The sequence below is a fragment of the Amphimedon queenslandica genome, unplaced genomic scaffold (assembly GCF_000090795.2).
Source record: "Amphimedon queenslandica unplaced genomic scaffold, v1.1 AMPQUscaffold_13445, whole genome shotgun sequence".
In the NCBI taxonomy this organism is placed as follows: domain Eukaryota; kingdom Metazoa; phylum Porifera; class Demospongiae; order Haplosclerida; family Niphatidae; genus Amphimedon; species Amphimedon queenslandica.
Window position 1 is genome coordinate 242,479 of NW_003546319.1, and position 22,512 is coordinate 264,990.

Genomic DNA, 22,512 nt, shown 5'->3' on the forward strand with positions numbered 1-22,512 from the left:
ATACCCCTACAAAACTACATGTACAAATAATTAATACATGTACTTACATTAGTAAAGGTATTGCTATGTTTTTTCTCCAGTCATCATTATCTACTGTACCTCCTAAATAAACATCATATACGTTAGAGGGAGGAGGAGGGGAAGGAAATGGACGCCATATTAAACCTACGAATATAGAAATCTGTTAATATACTATAGCATCATGTACAAGTAAGTGATGAAGTGAATATTACAAGCAGAACATGGACATGTGATTTTTAAAATGCTCATAACTCAAAAGTTTCTCATCAGAATCAGCTCAAACTTTCTACGTAGCATAAGTACATCAATATGTATCAAAAAATATAATAAAAATTGGGGGTGATTTCGGAGCTATTTTTTGGAAAAAACCATGGGCTATATACCGTATAGCGGGTTATTTTCGGTGGTTGAAAATTTCGACTAAAACCAGAAATGGCTTTAGAATAAAAATTCGTTGGTTTTATTTTCGACTAGACAAAAATAATTGATCTTATGTCTTCACTAGCATCTCTAGGACTGATAGCATTAGAAAGAGGTCCTCTGGTCCTGTAGGGTCTGGAAGAGATTCTTTAGAAGGTGAACACCGTTTTCAAGGCCATCCATGCTTGTTATCATCATGTTATTAATAATTTATTATGGTCACGCCTATCTTCAGAATTAATTTTCATCAGAATTAATTTTCGTTCAGAATTAATAGCAACGAAACAGACGAAAATAAGCACCAGTCGAAAATTACCCGCTATACGGTATATAGCCTTGGGTATTTTTCAGATTTTGGCTCATTTTTAAAATGGCCGTAACTCGAAAAATTGAAGTCGGAATCAGCTCAAACTTTCTACACAGCATAATTACATCAATATGTATCATAAAATGTAATAAAAATTGGGGGTGATTTCGGAGCCATTTTTCGGAAAAAACCATGGGCTATAGCCTTGGGTATTTTTCAGAATTTTGGCATTTTCTTAATATAGCCGTAACTTGAAAAATTGAAGCTGGAAACAGCTCAAACTTTCTACGTAGCATAAGTACAACAATATGTATTAGAAAATGTAATAAAAATTGGGGGTAATTTTGGAGCCATTTTTCAGAAAAACCATGGGCTATAGCCTTGGGTATTTTTCAGATTTTGGCTCATTTTTAAAATGGCCGTAACTCGAAAAATTGAAGTCGGAATCAGCTCAAACTTTCTACGTAGCATAAGTACATCAATATGTATCAGAAAATGTAATAAAAATTGGAGGTGATTTCGGAGCCATTTTTTGGAAAAAACCATGGGCTATAATAGCCTTGGGTATTTTTCAGATTTTGGCTCATTTTTTTAAATGGCTGTAACTTGAAAAATTGAAGTTGGAATCAGCTCAAACTTTCTACATAGCATAAGGACATTGATATGTTTCAAAAAATGTAATAAAAATTTGGGATAATTTCGGAGCCATTTTTTGGAAAAACCATGGGCTATAGCCTTGGGTAATTTTCAGATTTTGGCTCATTTTTAAAAATGGCCTTAACTTGAAAAATTTTAATCGGAATTAGCTCAAACTTTCTACATAGCATATGTACATCAATATGTATCAGAAAATGTAATAAAAATTGGGGGTGATTTTGGAGCCATTTTTCAGAAAAAACCACGGGCTATAGTACAGGGATTTCATCCTCTGGATCAAAGTTTTTTAAATCTTAAAATTACCTGACAACCATTGTACCGATGACCGCAGGTACGTCCCTAAACTCCAAGTCCATCCATTACTAACAGTGTCCCTCAGTTTAACTGACGAATGGTATCTCAATTCACAGTATAACATACAAAACTCGTCAAAATTGATCCCGTCTCTCTCCCACCTGGAGAAAGGTAGGGAAGGAAGGAGAGAGGGAAGACTAGCGAACGGTGACAATACTTTAAGAGAATGAAGGGCCAAACATGCCTAGAGGTGAAAGTATACTGAAAATACTAAAATTAAAATAATATACTAATATTATATTAATGATGCTAACGATGTACTAATAATATTAATAATGCACTAATAATATACTAATAATATACTAATAATACACTAACAATATACTAATAATATATTACCTCATTAATTGTTAGTGTCTTGTCTTTATAATTATCATACATTGAAAATATGTAATTTAGTTTGCTAAAGAGAAGCACAATAATTATATGAAAGAAGTATTTTTTGTACCTTATAATATTTTCATTATAAATTTTATTTGTGATTCTATTTCTCTCAAGTTTTCTCATCAAATCTTCCTCAGTAAATAATTCCCGTACAACCTGAACCATACTTAATAACTATTATTTTAATAATAGTTAATTAACGCTACCTTGACGACAGTCTCTGTCCCTCTTTTCACATTCGGTTCAATTAAAATATTATGGGAATATATCAAGTCTTTGATGATCAATCGACTTTTCTTGAGGTCAGGAAATTCACTAATAAAAATATAATTAAAATTAACTATCATTTTAATTTACAATTCGCCAATTGCCTCTCCAGCAATTTGGCAAGAATCGTCCAAAAAATCGTTCACAACTACGACAATGGCTTCTTCTTGTCTCCCTGAGAGAGAGAGAGAGAGAGAGAGGGGGGGGGAGAGAGAGAGATACCATTGTATATATAGGTAGTTACTGGTATACCTATTAGATATGCTGTCTCTACTATGGATGAACAAGCTCTTGTTTGATTGTCTATAACAAAGAGGAGACCAACAGCATTCTGTGAGTAATCGAGGAGAAAGAGAGGGAGGAGGAAGGAGTGAGAGAAATAAATGAAGTATGACCACCATTACATGCAAGATTGATAGAATAGAATCACTAAATACCTTTTTAGCTTCTTCTTCGATTTCCATAAGTTCAGGGGTCCAGTGATCAACTTGCTATAAGAAAAGATGCAAAACAAAATAATAAAACAATTATATAGGTACACATAGTCATGTACATAATGTACATTATCAATTATCATCATACAAAAACCTCATAAATGTACATGTACATGATACACCACATACAATGTATGAGCGTATCAGTGTAAGTATCATTGATTGGTAGGGAAAGATATATTAAATTATAAAAATGTGACCAATAATACACATAATGACTTACTGGCTATTGTGTAATAAAATAACATTTTAAGTATCATACAATAACGTTATAAATGTACATGTACATGTATATGTACATTACCACATGTATAATAATAGATCTATTCTTACCGGGTTATAGTAAGTGACTCCTTCATTCTCCAGTAAAGGTATTGATAGCTCTCTCCTCCAAACAGTTGGATTGCAGGATCCACCAAGAAATACTAAAACACAAACTAACTGCTACCAGAAATTAATAAATTAATATACTTACCTTCATGTCTACATTCACTATCTAAATAATAAATAAATAAATAAAATATAAAATACTGGTAGATGATGTGTTATGCCATACTTATAAATTTCAGTTTCTCTTTGATTGGTTTAATGTATCGCTTCTCCATGCTACCATCATCAGACCTGGTCGAGCAAATATATACAATGATTTTAATCTCTAAGTAAGTGATTGGGTTTTCAATACTTACCTGCTTAGACGACAGGAGCTGTGGTGGTAAGCAACTTCACTAGCAAATACACAAAACTGATGGAAAGAGAGAACTGAGAGAGAGAGACAGAGAGAGACAGAGACAGAGAGAGAGAGAGATACAGAGAGAGACAGAGAGACAGAGAGAGAGAGACAGAGAGACAGAGAGAGAGAGACAGAGAGAGAGAGACAGAGAGAGAGAGACAGAGACAGAGAGACAGAGTGAGAGAGAAAGAGACAGAGAGAGAGTAGAGAATAAACATAATAACACTTCTATAGTACTTAAATTAATGCCTAATGTGATCCAATTATTAGTACACTAAATTTCTCAAATAACATTACCACACTACAAACAAGTACATGTAATCTCATTATCATTACAGTACAACATGAATCATTTATCATTACTGTATTACTATTATAGTATTATAATTCTATTATTACTTGGTTTATTTTCCTCTTTCCTTCTCTTGCTTGGTCTCTCACCTTCCTCTCTTATACACGATGAACAAGTCAACAATAACTGTCTGACTACAAATAATATAATTATAGCACTTAATTAAATTAGCTCATTGCTAATTAAAAATAATTATAGCTAATTAAAATGACAGTTAAATGCTACCTTGATGGGCACTTATTTGTAGTCCCAGATCAGAGAAAGCTTGGACATATTTTTCGCTTTCCTCCTCATCTCCCTCCTCCTCCTCTTTTATGAAGGAGATTCGACTCGTTTCACTGCTTTTACTGGATAGGATCCACTTATCATATGCAGCAACTGCTTTCCTATTTTAAAATAATAAATCATTTGGCCATTTAATATCCAACTAACTTTGTGAATACACCAATCCCAGTAGCCATTTTTTCCAACAAAAATGATGAAAATATTTCTTGTCCAGTTTATTAAAATTGTTTACGGTAGGGCTAACCCACGTGCTACAACGTGGTATACCGCAAATCTACAACTTTCCTATTTATTGAAATTTTTAAAATGGCTTCCGAGGTTTCTCAGTTGATAGAACTCCGTGACAAGCTTTCAGCTGGTGACGACATCTTTGAGACATTGGAAGGACTCAACACGTTGCTGGAGAGCTGTCCTTCTAACTCTGAAGTGCTTCAAATCTCCACAATAATCGGCCCACAGCTAATTTTTTATCATCTCTCGGGAGATCAGGAACCGGAAACCCTAAACGTTGCCTGTGCTGCATTATACAAAATGCTAAGTGCCTTCCCTCTTCCTCAATTCCTGAAACTAGCCCAAGAGATTGAATTAGGGCTACAGCACCCAGCGGAGCCCGTCCGTCAGCTATGTCTCAAGCTACTCAACCAGAAAATCTCGTCTTCACCATCGTTCCACCAAATTGCCCTCCAGTCGACCATGTTCCACTTAATCACGGTGATTATCGGAGATGCGGTACTAGCCTGTGCACAATTAGCAACAAACATCATAGAAACACTGTTTAAAAACTCTCCGTCAATTTTTACAACTCCAGGGACACTTAGGGACGCTTTTGTATTAGATCTTCGTTCTCTCGTCTCTAAAAGTGACGTCATTAGGTTTCGAGTGTACAATCTCTTAGTCCGTCTCTCTCTCCTTTCTCTTGACGTCCTACAATTCATTCAGGAAGAAGGTTTTATTAGTTCTTTAATAGCCGAGCTAGAATCTGACGATATCCTAATTAATTTAAATTGTCTCGAGCTGTTGCAACAGTTGGCAGAGTCTGATGGCGGTCTGGAAGTGATAGCTGCTGCAGATATACTGAAGAAGCTTCACAGTATTCTAGAAGGGAAGGATAACAATCCTTTGGCATCAATGATAGTTCCAGGTAACACACATTATGTCATCCATGTACATGTACATGTACATATAATGGTAACGGACATGCCATGTACATATACATGTACATCTTTATGTGTACATGTACATAATAGTGGGTGACATATATGTCACTCATATATAACATCACCATGTACATGTACATGTACATAGAATAGTAACGGACATGCCAGTACACATACATGTACATGTACATTATGTGTGACATACCGGTATATGTCACACATAATATCATTATGTATGTACATGTACGTGTACATTTAATATTATGTGCGTAATGTATTATCTTAAAATTCATTTGTTGTGTGTATTACACATGTACAATGTCTACATATCATGTACGTGTATATTTATTTTTTTATTATGTCAACACAGTTGGCTTTTAGACATGTTATGGTGTCTGAGAACTGCAACTAATGCAAATATCGGTTTACCTAGAAGATGATACGTTTACATTTACATGGCACAATTGTATCAGTTGCAATTTGAACCAAATCAGAATATGTTGATAAACTTTCCTTTATTTTCACCCTTTTTTACTTCTCTCTCTCTCTCTCTCTTATTCTTCTTCTCCTTTTTCTCTATATGACTTCTCCCCCCTCTCTCTCTCTTTCTCTCTCTATTTCTTTCTCTCTCTCTCTTTCTTTCTCTCTCTCTTTCTTTCTCTCTCTCTTTCTTTCTCTCTTTCTCTCTCATTATTACACAGGTATTATTAAGTTCTTTGGTCATTACTGTCACTTAAACACCATAACCACAGCTACTGTATGTACCCAGTATCCATTATTCCTAGAGACAGTCTTAGAAGGAATCACTTCCCCAGAAGAAGATACCCTCTGGGGAGTTGCTTTGGACACTTTTGCTCTTTTGTGTTCAACTCAAAAAGGAAGAGAAGCTCTGACTGCTAAACCAGAAAAGGTAAACCTTGTAATAAAGGCCATCGGAGGGTTTGTGCTTCAATCCAGAACCGAGTTACGTGTACGTAGCCTTGAAGCCTTTTCTCGTATATTGTCATGTGACGAGGGTCTGTCTGATGATGATGAAGCTTCTATCAGTTATAAGTGGGTATCTAGTGCCTTGCCTGGCTTCATTTCTGTAGCAATGACAATCGCCAAGCAACCCTTTCCGGACTTACGTTACGCCTCTCTCTCCTTCTTACTCAGTGTTTCAAGCTGGAAATGGGGCCAGAAAGAAATGAAGGCTTGCCCAGGCTTCGTAGAGTATTTACTGGATCGTAAAACCGAAGGAGATAAGAAAGGCAAGGAGATGAAGTATGATATCATAAAGGCTATGGCCGACTCTCCATACTGTGAGGAGACCATGGACGGGCCAGTGTACCTCAAACTGAAGCAATACGTGAGGGAGGGACCGTTTTATGTAGTGACCGAATCATCCACCGTAGCAGTGGAAGAATCTTAACAATGAGCAACTATAATAGCTTTCTATTAGTTCAATTATATTTAATCAATTGTGTGGGCGGTACGCCCATGTACATGTGTATCAAATGTTGCTTATTCATCAGATATACGCATGTCATCATTTCTTACAGATATACATGTACATGTACATGTATCCTACGCCTCTCTGTCATGTCATATGTTATAACCGGAAATCTTTATAAGTCTGTTTGTAAATTCAGGCATTGATGGAGATTTTCCCAAATCTTGCTTTTGTGTTTAATATTATACATGTACATGTACGTGTTTATGAATACTAACTAAAAGCTTGTGAGCTTAATAGTACTAATCTTTGACCAGCAATAAGGAGACAGGCAGAGGAGAGAGAGATAGAGGGATGGAGGAAGAGAGAATGTGTCTAAGTAAACTCCATGCTCACATGATTATCCCATACAATAGATACTTTCAATGTTATTACTTAGTAACTGTCATTCTCCCCCTTTCATCAGAGCTTATCAAAATCTCAAGGAGCTTTCACTTTTACACTCTACCAATCCAGAGTAGTCTTATTTTTATGGCATTGGATTAATGATAATGATATAATAGTTATTATAGTTTAATGGTAAAATGGAACAATAATTTGATATTTGCATGTAGTACGATCATTTGTTTTTATTTACAGTATAATGTGGAACTGAATCTGACAGAGAGAGAGAGAGAATAATGATAATGAATATAAACGAATTGACAAACAGTGAGAGAGAGAGGAATGATATTTGGGACGTAGTGTGAATGTAAAGAAAGAAGTAACAGAGAGTGAGGGATAGACAGTAACACTTTCAAATAAACAGTGAGTTAAACAAAAAGGATGTAAAGCAAGCCGTTAAGATCACAAATAGGACAATAACAATAATAAAAATAGCAGCGTCTTATGCTGTAGCTTTATCGTATCCCACCGGAGCGTCACAATCTTCTTCCTCCCCTCCACCTCTGCTAAGAATACCGGGCATTTGTTGGAAAGGAGGGTGTGGTCCCGGTAGTCCAATAAGTGGGAGTGGTCCATCCGGCCAACCTTCTCCCATTAAGTGAGGGGGCGGATAAGACGAGGGTGGAGGAGGAGTGAATGCCATCATGCTCTCTCGTTCCGGTACGAGTTGACCGTGCTCAGGGAGAGAGGAGGGGAACTTGGGCACGGGATACATCTCCGGTATTGTTGGCGATATTGATCCATTATAATAATACTGGGTATTGTCAATGTATTCAGCGTTGTTCGAAGTCCTCGAGTTTACTTTTCTAAGCGGTCGGTGTCCATTTCCTCCTCCTTGCATTTGAAGAGGCGGTGGAGGTCCCTGATTGTAGACGATGTGACGGAGAGGGGCGGAGTCGAGTGTCGGATGGTGTGGGAATTGACGCGGGGGGAAGCCCCCTGGGGGAAGGGTGTGGCTGTGAAAGTGGTAATGAGGGTGTGGCGGGGCTCCGCCCATTCCTTGTGGAGACAACTTCAAAAGAAGGTTTTCTAATGATACAAAGAGAGAATGTAATTCAAATGAGAGATTTGATACTCTATAACCAATCATCATTACACATATCAAAAATTAACTTGACATTCTGAGAATTTGCTTATGTTTACACTACATATCCCTGCCTCTCTCCCTCTCTCTTCCTATTCCAAAAATTCAAAGCATCCTACAGCCTACATTTGTTCCTCAGTCATGCAAGAAATGAAACTCAATTACTACAAGGAAACAACGCTATGAAGATGGATATTCCAATTGTGATTGTAATAGCAATTATCATGTACATTATGCATAAGCTTGTTTTTAACTGCTAATGGCCTATCATTAAGCAATATATATATATATATATATATATATATATATATATATATAATTATATATAATTATTACAGATCTACTAGTCTAGTACAGTTTAATCATTATGTTGAGCATTATGTTCTATGTTTCATTACTCCAACAGCAATAATTTCATTAGTATGTACTGCAATTACATTATGTCTTCCTATTTCTGCCCATACGAAATCTAATACTATTATTCTATTATCATGCTTCATAACTAACGCTATTTTACCTTTCTTTTTGTCCAGTACTTTAGCCCGGAGTTGCTCTAAAGTCTTGGTCATTCTTTGTAAAAGGAATAGCTGTGTCCTATCTTTCATCAGGCCAGAACAGAACTCATCATAGCCTTGCGCTCCTTTTCTTTTCAATACGTCCACAAAAGCCTCAGCAGAGCCTATTCTAGAGGGTACTGCTCTTATTTCATCGCAATCCCTCTCGTCGAAAATATATTTTGCACGCAAGTGTCCGAAAAACCTCCTCGGGTCGATGTTCCGTGCTATTTCTTGTCTTTCTAACGTTAAAACGGTTAGCTTTATGTTGACTAAGTCTTGCTCTGTCAGATAAACGGCCATTCTTGTCCTAAGAGCAGAAGAATTCCTTCAGTAACCACTCGAGAGTAAAGCAAGAGGCTTCGGGAAATCGGTTTTAATCCCGGATAACGCCCACGCTTAAAGGTGTGGCTGGAAGCTATAAAACTAGAATTGGAAGTGGATGTCAATTTTGAACTTTTCTAAATTTCTACTAGAATTTCTGTAGAGCATCTAGCTAGTATTTTGCTAGTTGATCATATAAAAGGAAGAAAAAGTTAAGGCAGATTTGCAGTAGTGCTCAAAATAGAAAAAAATCAATGCCTGTAAGTAAAGGGGCGGAGTCTAACGAAGTAGGTGTGGTTTCACACGTTAAAACAAAATGGCGAGTGAGTGGTCTAATAGACTCGACAATCCAGACTTAAGATGCAAGAACAAGTAAGTGGATGGAGGCCGAATCACGACTCCCCTCTCACTCTCTTCCTATAGGTGTGGGTTTTATGGGAACCCAATGTACCAGGGCTATTGCTCGAAATGCTACAAGGAAGTTGTCAGCCATGAAGGGAAGCCATCTAAGACTCCTGCTCCTGTCGCTAAAGGACAAGAGAGTGAGTTATACAAGGACTTTTCTTTTTATATTCATCTCTTTTTAAATATACGTACATGTATTTCTACATTAGGTGATGCAGGTGCTGAAGGACTAGGTTTTGCCAAGTTTACGAGGCGTAAAACCTTATTTAATAGTGCTAAAGGGTATGCGGATTTAAAATTGTCTGTTTTAATTGTTTTATTATTTTTAGGCATGGAAAGATTTTTAAAGCTCCTTTGAAGATTCGACCAAACAGTAACAGTGGGGCACAGCCATCACAAGAAGAGGAACCATCCAAAAGTGACTCTCTTTCTCTCTCCCTTTCTCTCTCTCTCTCTCTCCCTCTCTCTCTCTCTCCCTCTCTCTCTCTCTCTCTCTCTCCCTCTTTCTCTCTCTCTCCCTTTCTCTCTCTCTTTATTGTCCTCTTTATTTGCAGGTGCTAAAACCAGGAGATCTTCCGATTCATTCAACGAGTTTATGAAGACGCTCAAGAAGCCAGCTGCCCAGGACATAGTCCAGCATTTAAAAAGGTAGTAACACAACCTGCTGTCAACAAATCACTTTATCATTATTATTATTATTATTATTATTATTATTATTATTATTATCCTACTTGTCCTTGTTTCTGTTACTTTTTTACGAATTTGCCTACTTGATCTTTTTTAAATTTTATGTTCTTTATTAATGTACTTCCGTTAGTTTTAAGAGGCAGATTGTTGAGAAGTCGCCTACTGCAACTATTGAAGAATTGAGTGACTTAGTGCAAGAATTCTACAGAGTAAGTAGCTAATTAATTAATTAATTAATATGTTCTGGTACATACAACAATATGCTATAGTACAGATATGCTACACTTGATTAGTGCATTGTCCAGCTGGGATATTGGCTGGGAGTTCAATTGGGTAATTTGTTAAAAATTTGCAATTGGCCGGTTATATCGGTGATTTAAAAATTCTCGGAATGAAACAAAATAGTAATATTAATAGGAATAAATAATAATAATGATACATATTTGTATCATTATCATTTTGGTTTCCACTACAATAGGCGGATCTAGCATGATGATATTGTTAATTCCCCAACAATCTTGATATTAAATTAATTTTATAACTATTTGATTATTAACTTCATTAGTTTATCATTTTGTGCATTAGTATTTAATTGTGGTACAATCTGTAGATATTGTAATGTGATGGGTATTCTCTAATTTATTTTAATTGTGTTAACTTCTTTAGTCCACCTCTGAGAGGTTGGTGACTCATCCTTTATTTAAGACTATGAGTGATTTGGAGCAAGAGGAGACTATGGATGGGATAGAGAAACACCTCACCACTTCCATATATCGCTAGTAAGTGAGGGACTTATACTGGATTTTGTGCATGTACATGTATGTACATGTACATGTATGACATGTGGTCGTTACTTTAGTGACAGTTGTGTGATTAGTATCCTTCCATTTCCTTTTTGTATGTACATGTATTTAACACTAACTTTCTCCCTCTTTGTCTCTGTCTCTCTCTCACTCTCTTTCTCTCTCTCCCTCCCCCCCTCTCTCTCCCTCCCCTCTCTCTCTCTCTCTCCCCTTCTCTCTCTTCCTCCCCCCTCTCTCTCTCTCCCCTTCTCTCTCTTCCTCCCTCCTCTCTCTCTCTCAGTGTTTTTGCTCCTCCGTCATGCGATGATGATATAAAGGATCTGTTGTTTGTTCGGAGGATTAACATGTTGCACTGGCTTGAACCGTCTATACTTGATGTAACCCTTGACCTGAGCAACATTGAAGTACAGGGAATAGTAGCACAAGCCAGACAAGGTTCATATACATGTACATGTACATGTATATCTTAATTCACATGTACATGTACAACTACAACTACATGTACATGTAATATAAATAGATTTAGAAGATGATTATCAGCTATATTTATGCACTCAATAATTCCTAGAAAGTGATTGATGATAATATTATGTAATTGAATCATACATAAGTACATTCCATTTCCTGTACATCATCCACTCAAGTTATAGTCTCTCCACTTTAATATTTAATATTTCTATTACGACACATGTTACATGTACTGTACATATACTACATCAATTGTACATGTATTTTTGGCTCCACTTATAGAGTGTACATACCAATTCGTGACCTGTATAATTATTATATGTAGGAGTGGTATATCTACATGTACATTTGTACCCCCTACAATAACCTACAATAACCTACAATGTAGTAAAAGGTTTCTTTCTATGAGATGATTAGATGTAGTTACATTTCCTTTTTCCTAGAACTGTGGAATGTTGAAACAAGGAAGGCCCCACAGGATAAACTTAACTGTATAACAAAGAGTTGTAAGCTGTTGCTAGGTAAGGTTTCCTTAAACACCGCGGAGCGCGACAGCGCGAGCCGGACCACCGAGAGAGATACAGAGAGAGAGAGAGAGAGAGAGAGAGAGAGAGAGAGAGAGAGGGAGGGAGAGAGGGAGGGAGACAGAGACAGACAGACAGACAGAGAAGTTGTTACATACATGTACTTACATTAATGTATGTTATCATAAGTTGTTATTCAAATGTGTATCTAATGGTTACCAATTGCTCTGGACACTTTTGGTAAACAGAGAACAATTATTCTTATATCAACTTGCTTTTCTCTCCCTCCTCTTCCCCCTTCCCTCTCTGTCTCTCTCTTTCTCTTTCTCTTTCAGATGCTCTAAGGATATCTCATGGTGGTCCGGCTAGTGCTGATGAGTTTGTTCCTGGTCTCATATTTCTTGTAATACACACCAGTCCACAGCACCTCCAGTCAAATATAAAGTAGGGACCTTTTAATATGACTTACATAAATTTAACATACATGTTCCTTTTTGCCCTCTCTCTCTCTTTCTCCCCCTCTCCCTCTCTCTCTCTCCCTCCCTTTCTTTCTCTCTCTCTCTCCCTCCCTCCCTCTCTCTCTCTCTCTCTTTCTTTCAGTTACATAACAAGATTCAGTAATCCTATGCGAGTCATGTCTGGCGAATGTGGATACTACTTTACTAATCTGGTCAGTTTATTACTTTGTTAGTTAAGACATGCACATGTACATCACATTATGTAATTAACAGCTTTATTGTGTTAAATAATTAAATTGGGTTTTAAGTTTAGGTAAGGGGTCTAAAACTATTATATTTTAGTGAAAGACACACGTACTTAGTGTACATGCACCTAGAGCATAACCATTACTCATTGTTGAAATTTTCCCTCTCTCTCTTTCCCCCTCTTTCTTGTAGTGTGGTGCAGTTACTTTTATCGAGTCCATTTCAGCCGATAAACTTAAAATGTCTGTAGAAGATTTTAACAAGTAAATAACAAAAACAAAACTGACGACAACAACAACAAAGATGAAAGCAGCAACAGCAATTTTTGTAACAACAACAACACATTTTCTGTTACTTTCTGTTTCGCTTTTTCTTTCTCTCTCTCCCTTTCATCTCTCTCTCTCCCTCCCCCCCCCTCTCTCTCTCTCATTCTAGTAAGATGGGTTACGTTAATGGTAAGACAGATGCTGATCTGTTAATAGAGGAATACGATGACGAAGAAATGGTTGAAAATATGACGATAATCGAAGTAATAATGATAATAACGAGCTATCATTTTAATGTACATGTAGATGTAAAGTATATACATGTACAGTACATGTATAATTATTACATTTTCTTACATGTACATGTATATCCTGGTACACGTACATGTACATTACAATGCTGCCGTTATAATATAAATCCCTTCATATTTTAATGTTATTTTTAGATAATGAGGGTATTGTTTGTCCAGCTATGTGTTTGTGTTATTACTGTAACTGTGTGTGTGCCATTGATACGTGTACATGTACTTATCTTGTGTAGAAAGTTTGAACTGATTTCGAGCAAAATTGGATTTTTAAAGTTGTTCAAAAATTGGGCAGAAGTCCAAGCATGTACATGTACACATGTACTGTACGTGACTCCATGTACATGTACATGTACACATGTTTTGAGTACATTTATAACCTCTCTCTCTCTCTTTCTCTAGTCTTGTTGTGAGGCAGTTGAGAAGATCAACGAAAGGCTACAAGAGATGTCAAACGAAACGGACGTGATGATGTCCCGTCTTGACGAGCTGAAGACAGGCGTCAGGGAACAGGTCCAGTCGGTTCTCTCCGGCCCTCCCCCTCAAAGTCTCTATAAGAAGAAACTCTCACCGGTCGTCTCAAAGGCATCCCATCTTCCCACTAGCACACCCTCTCCTCAAATATCGCCACGAGTACCTCATTACGTTAGACCACCCCTTCCTGTTAACCCAATGACATCCTCAGGAACTTATTATCCACCACCCACTAACAGGATGGCTAATTATCAACAGCCCATGCCCCAAGCTCCTTATTATCCTGGTCCTCCTGGTTATGTACCTCGTCCAGGTTCCTACGTACCTCCCCCTGGTGCTCACGCCCCTCCTGTTCGGTCATATTTTCCTCCTCCTAATTTCCCTTTTCCACCTCCTGGTGCTCACGTACCTCCTCCTGCTGCTATTGGGGTTCCTCCTCCGGCAGTTTCTGGTTCCCATACTCTTGTTCCTGGTACCGACGGTTCAAGATCCAGGACCCAGAGCTCACCGAATATCACGCATACGTCGTCCCCGCCCCCTCTAATGAGATTCAATTAATTGTAATATTTATTATTATTGTTGTGATGAGAAGAGAATTACGAGGGCTGGTCCTCAATTTTTAGTTTTAAATAATAATTAAAAACTTTATATCAAAATCTCAAAAGAATCAATCCGCAAACTTTTAACACTGATCTTCCAGCTAGATGGCATAAATTTTTCCGGGCATATACTGAAATCAAATATTCATTCTTCATTAATAATAATAATAATAGGACAATAATGAAATTGTTTTATTTCTTCTTGGACACGCCCACTGTGCGACCACGCCTTCCTGTTGTCTTGGTGTGCTGGCCTCTGACTCTTAGACTAAAAATTGATGGTGGGCATTAATTAGAAGTATATATATTGGGCGGAGCTTACCCCCAGTAATGGCGGAGGCCACGATGAGCTCTAATCTTTTTCAATCGCTCAAGATCCTCTCTAAGCTTATTATCCAATTGATTAGATACAACCTAGAGAGAAAGAAAAAGATCAAATCATACCGTGTAGCAGGAAATTTTGGAGGCAGTTAAATTTGGCCTTTTGATAGCCATTCGCCAAAATAAAAATCTGCCATTTTGAGCTATTATGCGCATGCTCAATGGTACATGGCTACAAAATTAGCAAATTGAAATTTGCCAATCATCAAATTTAACTCTCTCTAAAATGTCCTGACATACGATAGTACAATTACAGCTGGTTATTTATGAGGGGCGAATTGCCAATTGTTTGGTGATTAGTGGGTTTAATGGACACATAACAGTTAGCTTTATTTTGATAAAAGGTTATCAAAACATGGAAATTGTCAAACTTTCCTCCTTCAAAACTTAGTACAGTTTATTTTTATAAATGACTCCCTTACTTGTGAATACTTTCCATCTTTGATGTCCTTTTGCCTGTTAAGGAAATAATCTGGGATTTTATATGGACGAGGATTCTGAAGGATTGTGACAACACGCTCAATCTGAGAGAGGGAGAAAGAGAGGGAGAGAGAGAGAGAGAGAGAGAGAGAGAGAGAAAGAGAGAGAGAGAGAGAGAGAGAGAGAGAGAGAGAGAGAGAGAGAGAGAGAGAGAGAGAGAGAGAGAGAGAGAGAGAGAGAGAGAGAGAGAGAGAGAGAGAGAGAGAGAGAGAGAGAGAGAGAGAGAGAGAGAGAGAGAGAGAGAGAGAGAGAGAGAAAAAGCAAAAGTTCATATTTGATCATTAATATCAGAAGTCTAATGATTTTTCTAATATTAAGAGTCACATTCACCATTCCTCATTCAATACACATAACTATTCATATACTACCAATATAATTCTAATTACACATAAATAACTTCAATATTTTAATCATTAATAAATGTTAATGTATCCCCTATTTCATTCAGTGCCCTCATTACTTACTTCTTCTTCAGTTAATTCTCCAGCTCGTTTATTCATGTCAACTTCGGCTTTCTTACAAACCAGATTAGCATACCTTCTGCCCACACCCTAATAATTAATTATAATAATTATAGTACTCATTGTTTTCAATAGAGACCTTAATGCAAGTCAGCCCGTACATGATTTTCTGTCTTCCATCAATGTTAGTATTAAGAACACGAAGGATGTGCTGAAACCCATCCGGTAAAACTAACGCCTATACAAATAAAATCAGAATAATAATTATTATACATAATTATTATTATTATATTAGTATGATGGGAATAATTGCAGCTGCAAATATATATAGTAATAATAAAAACAGGCTACATTCACATGTACATGTATAATATTTAAGCATTGGGGATGCTATGATGGAAAGAGATAAAGAAAAGAAACTACATAATGGACACTCACCATCTTGAAGTGCAGAGAAGAGAGGGAGTTGTTTTGCGCATGCGCAGTACAAACGAGCCCCGCCCTCCTCCAACCCTACCGTCCTCCATTTTGTTTTGTGTATCCTGTTTCCCTTGATATTGTTCTCACCTTCCCTTTCTATTTCACTCTCTTAAAATGGACGAGACGGGTCAACAACAGCCTAATTTCGACGACGATCCGGCCGCCGGGTTCCTCGCGAGAGAACAAGACGAGCTTCAAGGGATAATGTCAGACGACGCCCCTTTGGTAAGAAAGAGGAAAAGAAGGAAAGAGATTGTTTATTTGTGTCTTTTAGAGTACTGACGTAGCTCCTCCTACTGGAGAAGGTCTTCAAAGTGGCAGCGGACTCTTTGGATCTCAACTAGTGAGGACAAGTTTATTTTTAAAAATGACTCCGCCCATCTTTGTCTTCTCTCTTTCTCTCGTAGGCTGATGAACAACCAGTTTCAAGTGATCCTTATTCTTTCATATCTCAAATGGACGAGACACCAGAATGTATTAGGTAAGTCTGGTTAGAGTATTGTACATATACACGAGTACATGTATGTATTTCACCAATCGATCAAAATCAAGATCTCTCTGCCTTATAAGATTTTGTATTGATTTTTGAAATGCAATTGTCATTAAATCATGATATTCATAAAAATATGACCCAATATACTATTATGTATGTAACTATTATATATTCATATTGTTTTTTATTGTCAAATAGCACTGATTTATTAAGGCACCATTACAGTGTACAATATGTGGTGTGTGTGTGTATCAAGTGCTGATAGTGATGGTCCCTTTAGTGCGTGTGATAACTGCCCATTGAGTTACACGTAGTGCGCTACTCTCTGTGGATTTAACGCACGCATACATGTACATAATGTACAAAAATAGAACCAATTACCCATACAAATAATAACTGATGGTCATCATAAATTGTATCCAAGTCTAAAAAATTTAAACTTTTAAAATATCATTCTCTTTAAAGACAATGGAAGCAGGAGCAGGAGAAGATGTTGGCAGAGAAGGATGGAGAGGAGGCGGAAGCACTGGAAGAGTTAAGAGCAAACGCTAAGAAAGAGCTGGAGGATTGGTATACTCATTTTGAGGATCAACTGAAGCACACAAAAGAATCAAACAGGTTTGAAAAAGAAGATATTTGTGTGGTAACTCTCAATCTCTCCCTCCTTTTCTCTCTCCCTCCCTCCCTCTCTCTCTCTCTCCCCCTCCTCTCTCTCTCCCTTAGGCAAGCAGAAGAAGCTTTTATTGAGGAGAGGGATAACACTACCCCAGGACACGAGTGGGAAAAAGTAGCTAACATCTGTGACTTTAATCCCAAAAGTAACAAAAATACGAAAGACGTCTCACGAATGCGAAGCATGTTCCTTCAACTGAAGCAGACTCCGCCCGTAAAGGCTTAATTAACTTATTAAAGTTAGGCCGCACCGACCATTAAAATAATTACATTGTTATTATTATTCTTATTCTTCTTATTATTATTGACATTCTCTCTAATCGCTGTGTATATTTACCATTAAAATAACATTTAGGGTAGTTTTTGTTTTATTATTATTATTACCTAGGCATTATTATTATTATTTGGCAGTATTTTATGCTGGCTATTATAGTCATTGATTGTAATTTTGTTATACATCTTCAATTTTTAAAGAATAATAATTATTGCAATTAATCCTGTGTATAAAACTTTCGTGGTGGACTCTCTATGGGGAAAATATAAATTTAAAAATCAAAATCTTGTTCACAGTTCTCCTTCTGGCGGGCTAATTTCAGCAAGCTATAGTAATGTTAGTGCAATAAAGATGAGTTTGTTTTACCAACAGAGAAGTAGAGCACTCTACTGTAGTTGTTACTCAATGTACTGTTTGACAACACAATATAGTCTTGTGAACAATGGTGTGTTTACTAAAACAATGGTTTCGTTGGTTTGATGGAACATTCCTTTAATTTCAAGAATAATTGCATCCAGCCCCACCCCTCTTTCTGCGCATCATGCTATCGATGAGAAGAAAGATAGCCATTGCTGCCCTCTCTATAGCCGCACTATACCTCCTAGTGACTCTATGTAGGCTAAACGAGACCCATAATAGAGACGCTCGCTATATATTAGTCCCAAGCAAAGAGGAAGAAGGGATGCAAGGGCTCAGAATCACCCCACCACCGGTCGAAGCCAGCTCGAAGTCTCACGGGCGATTCGTTTTAGCAGCCCACTTTTGGGAAAAGACGACTATGGCTGTGACTAACATGTTCTCGCTTCTAAAGATTGCTCACGATTTAGACGCAGTCGTCCCCGTTCCATTTCTTCTCAAGTCTTCATTGGGTGCTTTCCCCAACAGAGGAGGGGTAAAGAACTTTAGCTCTCATTTCAACTACTACAGTTCCCCATCACTGCATGCACTCTTTAAACTTGATAAGTACGAGTCCTCTCCACCTTCAGGGCTTGCTAAACTAGTCAGTTACGAGTATTTCCTTAGAGAGCTTAAAAGTCAAAAACTGCAGCTATTTTACATAAGAATTTACCATGGAAGGAGAAAAAAGCTGCACCGGCAATCGAAACAGATACGATGCAGTCACTCGAGTAAGTACTTTTATAATAATCATTTTCCCTGGATGAGAACAACCTGTTGCTTTGTACCGTCTCACGTCCCCATCCTTCCCCAGGAAATAGCTAAAAGCTGTGGATTCAACGATTTGAAGAGTTTCGTGGTCGTGTTCCAAGAATGGCGTGGGATATCAGCGAAAAATAGATTCCGATTGCTAGTACCACCAAGCTACGTAGCTAATTATACTCCACCACAACCTTCCTCACTTGAACAAAGCAACTTGGTAGTCAAATGTGCAAATCAATTCATGACAGAGGTTGTAGGAAAAAAAGTCGAGTTCATTGGAGTTCACTTAAGAACTGAAAAACTTGGCATTAATCATAAGAAGCATGGTCTAAACGACACTAAATGCCTGGTAAAAACTTTCCGAAAAGTGAAGCAAGTCCAGTCGGAGACAGGAATAAAAAAGATCCTGTATTTTGCAGATTATTACTGGACATTCTACAAAAAAATATTAGACAGTTTTAATGCAAAAGTGACCAGTTTTGACCCAAAGGAGTTCAATTGCATGCAAAGCAGTGCTTTTGTAGCTCAAGTAGAACAGAATATAATGTCACAAGCTTCAAGATTGATAGTCTGTGGTGGGGGATCATTCCAAAAGGTAGCGATGGACAGATTCACTCATAGAATCAGAGTTAATGGCAGTCATCACAAACCCTTTATAATCGATGGATGCGACTTGAAAAGATGAGCATCTTTAAATTATACTTATTTATATTTTATTTTATATTTATGACTCATAATACTAATGATTATTAAACAAATTATAATTATTAACGTCATTAAATCTTCATTTTTTTGACTTCCTACGATAGACTGTACCGGTAAACTTTCTCTTCTTGAAGGATGTATCAGTTACAGTCAGTCTTTTCCTCTTTCTATGTTGATCACTGCTTAATGATGTCCTGTTTGTCTTCTTGGCTTTAGACTGAAGCATCAACTCTTGAAATTGTATCAACAAAATAAAAATAACAATACACATGAAATACACTAGGGCATTGTGCACAATTTTCATAACAATGTCTATTATTTATATATACACTAAAGGTGGGTTCACAATATTTGTGTTGCAACCGGAAGTGCCATATAACGCAATGATAAACGCAAGAATAGAGCAGAGTTCTATTCTTGCGTTTACCCATTGCGTTATACAGCACTTCCGGTCGCAACGCAAATATTCTGAACCCACCTTAACACACCTCTCTAAAATAATAAAAATAAAAAAAAAAATAATAATAAAAGCTTATGTAATTATATAAGGCCTTTCTACACTAGGACTTCTTAAGCCCAACATCCACTATGGCAACTTTGTTGAAAGCAATTTTGTGGTTACTTTGATGTATGTCAATTTTGTTGCCAAAAGTAGAACAGTGTTCTACTTTTGGCAGCAAAATTTCTGTTGATTTCAACAAAGTTGCCTAGTGGATGCTGGGCTTAATGCAAATAGTTTGAAACTGGTTCCAGTCATTTTACGCCTAATTCGAATTGGCTTGAATGAGAAATTAAGTCAACGACCTCCATATGTGGTTTAAAAGCACAATCAATAGATAACCGATGGCAGCTGGTTCACAAATACTATCAAAATAATTATACAAGACCCGCCCCCCCCCCTGAAGATAGTGTAGAATCACATGATAGGCATTATAGTGGATCAGTTCTAAACCAGTTTTAAACTTCATTGCAAGTGTAGAAAGAAAGGCCTTAACCCTCAATAGTTCAGCATTTTGTTTAAATTAAATAAGAAAATAGAAGCCCAATCTGGACTTATGTTTGTATGAGAACATACGGAGATGTATACTTACATGTACATGTATGGAGTATTACACGTATTAATTACCTGGGTCTGGGGCCACGCCTACTTCTTTCTTGTACCACTCAGCATCATCATCATCACTTACATCAGGCCCTGGCTGACCCTCGGCTTCTAGAGGAGGCTTACCCTGTCTGATCCTCTCCTGACGTCTAATAATAATAATAAATTAATAATAATAATAATAATAATAATAATAATAATAACAACAACTGTGATAAAGGTAAAAATAGGACAGAATAGTAGAATAGGTTAGGAGAGAATAAGGGAAAGATAGTGGAAAGTAAAGAATAGAGCAAAGAGTTTTTAAAGCTTACAAATAAAATAAAATAATAATAATAATAATAATAATAATAATCAACCAAGAAAAAATTCTGACTTTCCCTCAAACTACATGTATATATATTCATTCTAACTTGCTCTCTCCTTATGTGGTATTTTTGATAATAATAATAGTAATAGTAACAATAATAATAAAATTAGGTCAAAAAAATTTTTTAATTAAATTCAATTAAATTAATAATAATAACAAATTAAATTAAATTAAATTAATAATAATAACAATAATAACAATAATAGACAAATAATAGGAAAAACTATGTGTACATTATTTCTGTGGTTTTTTATTCAGGAGAAGGCACTTCAATCATTTCACGGGTTTAAGTTTATGGGTTTGCATTTGGAGGTGACACTACCTTAAAGCTTCTTTGGCTTCTTTCTTTCTCTTGACGTTCTTCTCCTGCTCTCTCTTTCTGGCAATCTTTAACCGTCTAAGAAAATTAAAATACTAACATTAACATGTTCACCATAACAATATATATAGACGGTCAGTTTGGTGTACCTTTCCTCAAGTATTTTCTTTCGTAAACTCTTTGCTTCCTTTTCAGATTTCTCAACTAATAATATTAATAATAATAAACAATAATCATTTGTGTTTGATGCAGATAATTATCTCATTAATACTCACTGTAGCTATGGTACAGGACTTCACCAGTACAAAGCTCACTTTCAATCTTAACCAACTTTAATGACAACCTTGGGCCAAGCTACGTAATAAAAATACCACTCAAAATTAGCATTAAAAATATGCCATTATTACAAATGATTATTACTTTTAAAATTCTCTTTCTTACTTCATATAATTTTACTGCACTTTTCTGCTGCTGAGCACCACCTTGTCCTGGAATATCTTGACCAGGAGTTATTATCTCTCCCTCTACCTCCTCCCCCTCACTCTCTGAAGCTCCACCCCTAAAATTAATAAAATAATAATAACAACAATAATAATAATGATAATAGCACCTAATTATAATTACAATGCTCATTATCTCAATGCATAGTTTACTAATAGTTTACTGAGGATTACTGACCCAAGGATGAACTCGCTGATGTCTTCATACTTGCTGAGATTAGGAATCTTTGATTTCGATAATTTCCTAACACTTCGACTGGTACCGCGTGGAACAACTCTCACAGCACTGAGTGTTTACATGCATCAGAAAAAAAATTATAAAAATGGAGAATTCTTTCCTAGTCATTTTAGGAAAAATTTGGCCAGTGACCATCTATAGTATAGGGACTTTGGCCTGATTTTTGAGTAATTTTTAAATTTTGTAAAAAATCCAGTTTCGATCGGAATCAGCTCAAAATTTTTATGCAACATAAGACCATGTATATGCATCAGAATAAGCTATAAAAATGAAAAATTCTCTCCTAGTCATTTTTGGCAAAATTTGGTCCATGACCATGTACTATAATACTACAGGGACTTTTGCCCGATTTTTGAGTAACTTAAAAATTCGAAAAAG

General features: G+C 36.6%; 7 protein-coding genes across 7 annotated transcripts in view; 3 read left to right on the forward strand and 4 right to left on the reverse strand.

The window, feature by feature from the left end:
• Positions 1-42: 42 nt before the first annotated feature.
• LOC109581376 (uncharacterized) lies at positions 43-4,474 on the reverse strand. The gene is made up of 15 exons (XM_019995442.1): positions 4,419-4,474; positions 4,212-4,372; positions 4,034-4,120; positions 3,591-3,663; positions 3,461-3,525; positions 3,380-3,400; positions 3,238-3,329; positions 2,848-2,901; positions 2,663-2,741; positions 2,501-2,585; positions 2,350-2,458; positions 2,208-2,299; positions 2,099-2,162; positions 1,709-1,943; positions 43-165 (listed from the first exon to the last, which is right to left on the reverse strand). The coding sequence occupies exons 1-15, from the start codon at positions 4,445-4,447 to the stop codon at positions 44-46; spliced, it is 1,368 nt and encodes a 455-aa protein (XP_019851001.1). The 5' UTR covers positions 4,448-4,474; the 3' UTR covers position 43.
• Positions 4,475-4,571: 97 nt separating this feature from the next.
• On the forward strand, positions 4,572-6,958 carry LOC100635521 (26S proteasome non-ATPase regulatory subunit 5-like). The gene is made up of 2 exons (XM_019995429.1): positions 4,572-5,412; positions 6,130-6,958. The coding sequence occupies exons 1-2, from the start codon at positions 4,578-4,580 to the stop codon at positions 6,837-6,839; spliced, it is 1,545 nt and encodes a 514-aa protein (XP_019850988.1). The 5' UTR covers positions 4,572-4,577; the 3' UTR covers positions 6,840-6,958.
• A 459-nt stretch (positions 6,959-7,417) lies between these two features.
• Positions 7,418-9,408, reverse strand: LOC109581369 (SWI/SNF complex subunit SMARCC1-like). Its single transcript, XM_019995430.1, has 2 exons — positions 8,906-9,408; positions 7,418-8,333 (listed from the first exon to the last, which is right to left on the reverse strand). The coding sequence occupies exons 1-2, from the start codon at positions 9,243-9,245 to the stop codon at positions 7,747-7,749; spliced, it is 927 nt and encodes a 308-aa protein (XP_019850989.1). The 5' UTR covers positions 9,246-9,408; the 3' UTR covers positions 7,418-7,746.
• A 130-nt stretch (positions 9,409-9,538) lies between these two features.
• Positions 9,539-14,575, forward strand: LOC100635646 (rab5 GDP/GTP exchange factor-like). The gene is made up of 14 exons (XM_019995428.1): positions 9,539-9,638; positions 9,690-9,808; positions 9,881-9,953; positions 10,001-10,089; positions 10,226-10,319; positions 10,489-10,567; positions 11,025-11,137; positions 11,442-11,596; positions 12,073-12,150; positions 12,489-12,597; positions 12,754-12,823; positions 13,050-13,120; positions 13,293-13,386; positions 13,831-14,575. The coding sequence occupies exons 1-14, from the start codon at positions 9,583-9,585 to the stop codon at positions 14,458-14,460; spliced, it is 1,830 nt and encodes a 609-aa protein (XP_019850987.1). The 5' UTR covers positions 9,539-9,582; the 3' UTR covers positions 14,461-14,575.
• A 53-nt stretch (positions 14,576-14,628) lies between these two features.
• On the reverse strand, positions 14,629-16,314 carry LOC100637291 (40S ribosomal protein S18). Its single transcript, XM_003385909.3, has 6 exons — positions 16,262-16,314; positions 15,963-16,061; positions 15,827-15,913; positions 15,305-15,406; positions 14,824-14,915; positions 14,629-14,769 (listed from the first exon to the last, which is right to left on the reverse strand). The coding sequence occupies exons 1-6, from the start codon at positions 16,262-16,264 to the stop codon at positions 14,694-14,696; spliced, it is 459 nt and encodes a 152-aa protein (XP_003385957.1). The 5' UTR covers positions 16,265-16,314; the 3' UTR covers positions 14,629-14,693.
• A 1-nt stretch (position 16,315) lies between these two features.
• Positions 16,316-17,944, forward strand: LOC100637504 (clathrin light chain A-like). Its single transcript, XM_003385910.3, has 5 exons — positions 16,316-16,528; positions 16,578-16,646; positions 16,711-16,784; positions 17,262-17,414; positions 17,520-17,944. Exons 1-5 carry the CDS (start codon positions 16,418-16,420, stop codon positions 17,692-17,694), a joined length of 582 nt encoding a protein of 193 aa, XP_003385958.1. The 5' UTR covers positions 16,316-16,417; the 3' UTR covers positions 17,695-17,944.
• Positions 17,945-19,567: 1,623 nt separating this feature from the next.
• Positions 19,568-22,512, reverse strand: part of LOC100635773 (suppressor of SWI4 1 homolog) — a 4,654-nt gene continuing 1,709 nt past the window's right edge. The window contains exons 7-13 of the mRNA XM_003385896.2: positions 22,075-22,182; positions 21,838-21,955; positions 21,672-21,750; positions 21,546-21,600; positions 21,400-21,474; positions 20,732-20,856; positions 19,568-19,836 (exon numbers count right to left, since the gene is read on the reverse strand). Of these exons, the coding sequence (XP_003385944.1) occupies positions 19,685-19,836; positions 20,732-20,856; positions 21,400-21,474; positions 21,546-21,600; positions 21,672-21,750; positions 21,838-21,955; positions 22,075-22,182 (712 nt within the window). The 3' untranslated portion in view covers positions 19,568-19,684. The remainder of the gene's footprint in view (positions 19,837-20,731; positions 20,857-21,399; positions 21,475-21,545; positions 21,601-21,671; positions 21,751-21,837; positions 21,956-22,074; positions 22,183-22,512) is intronic.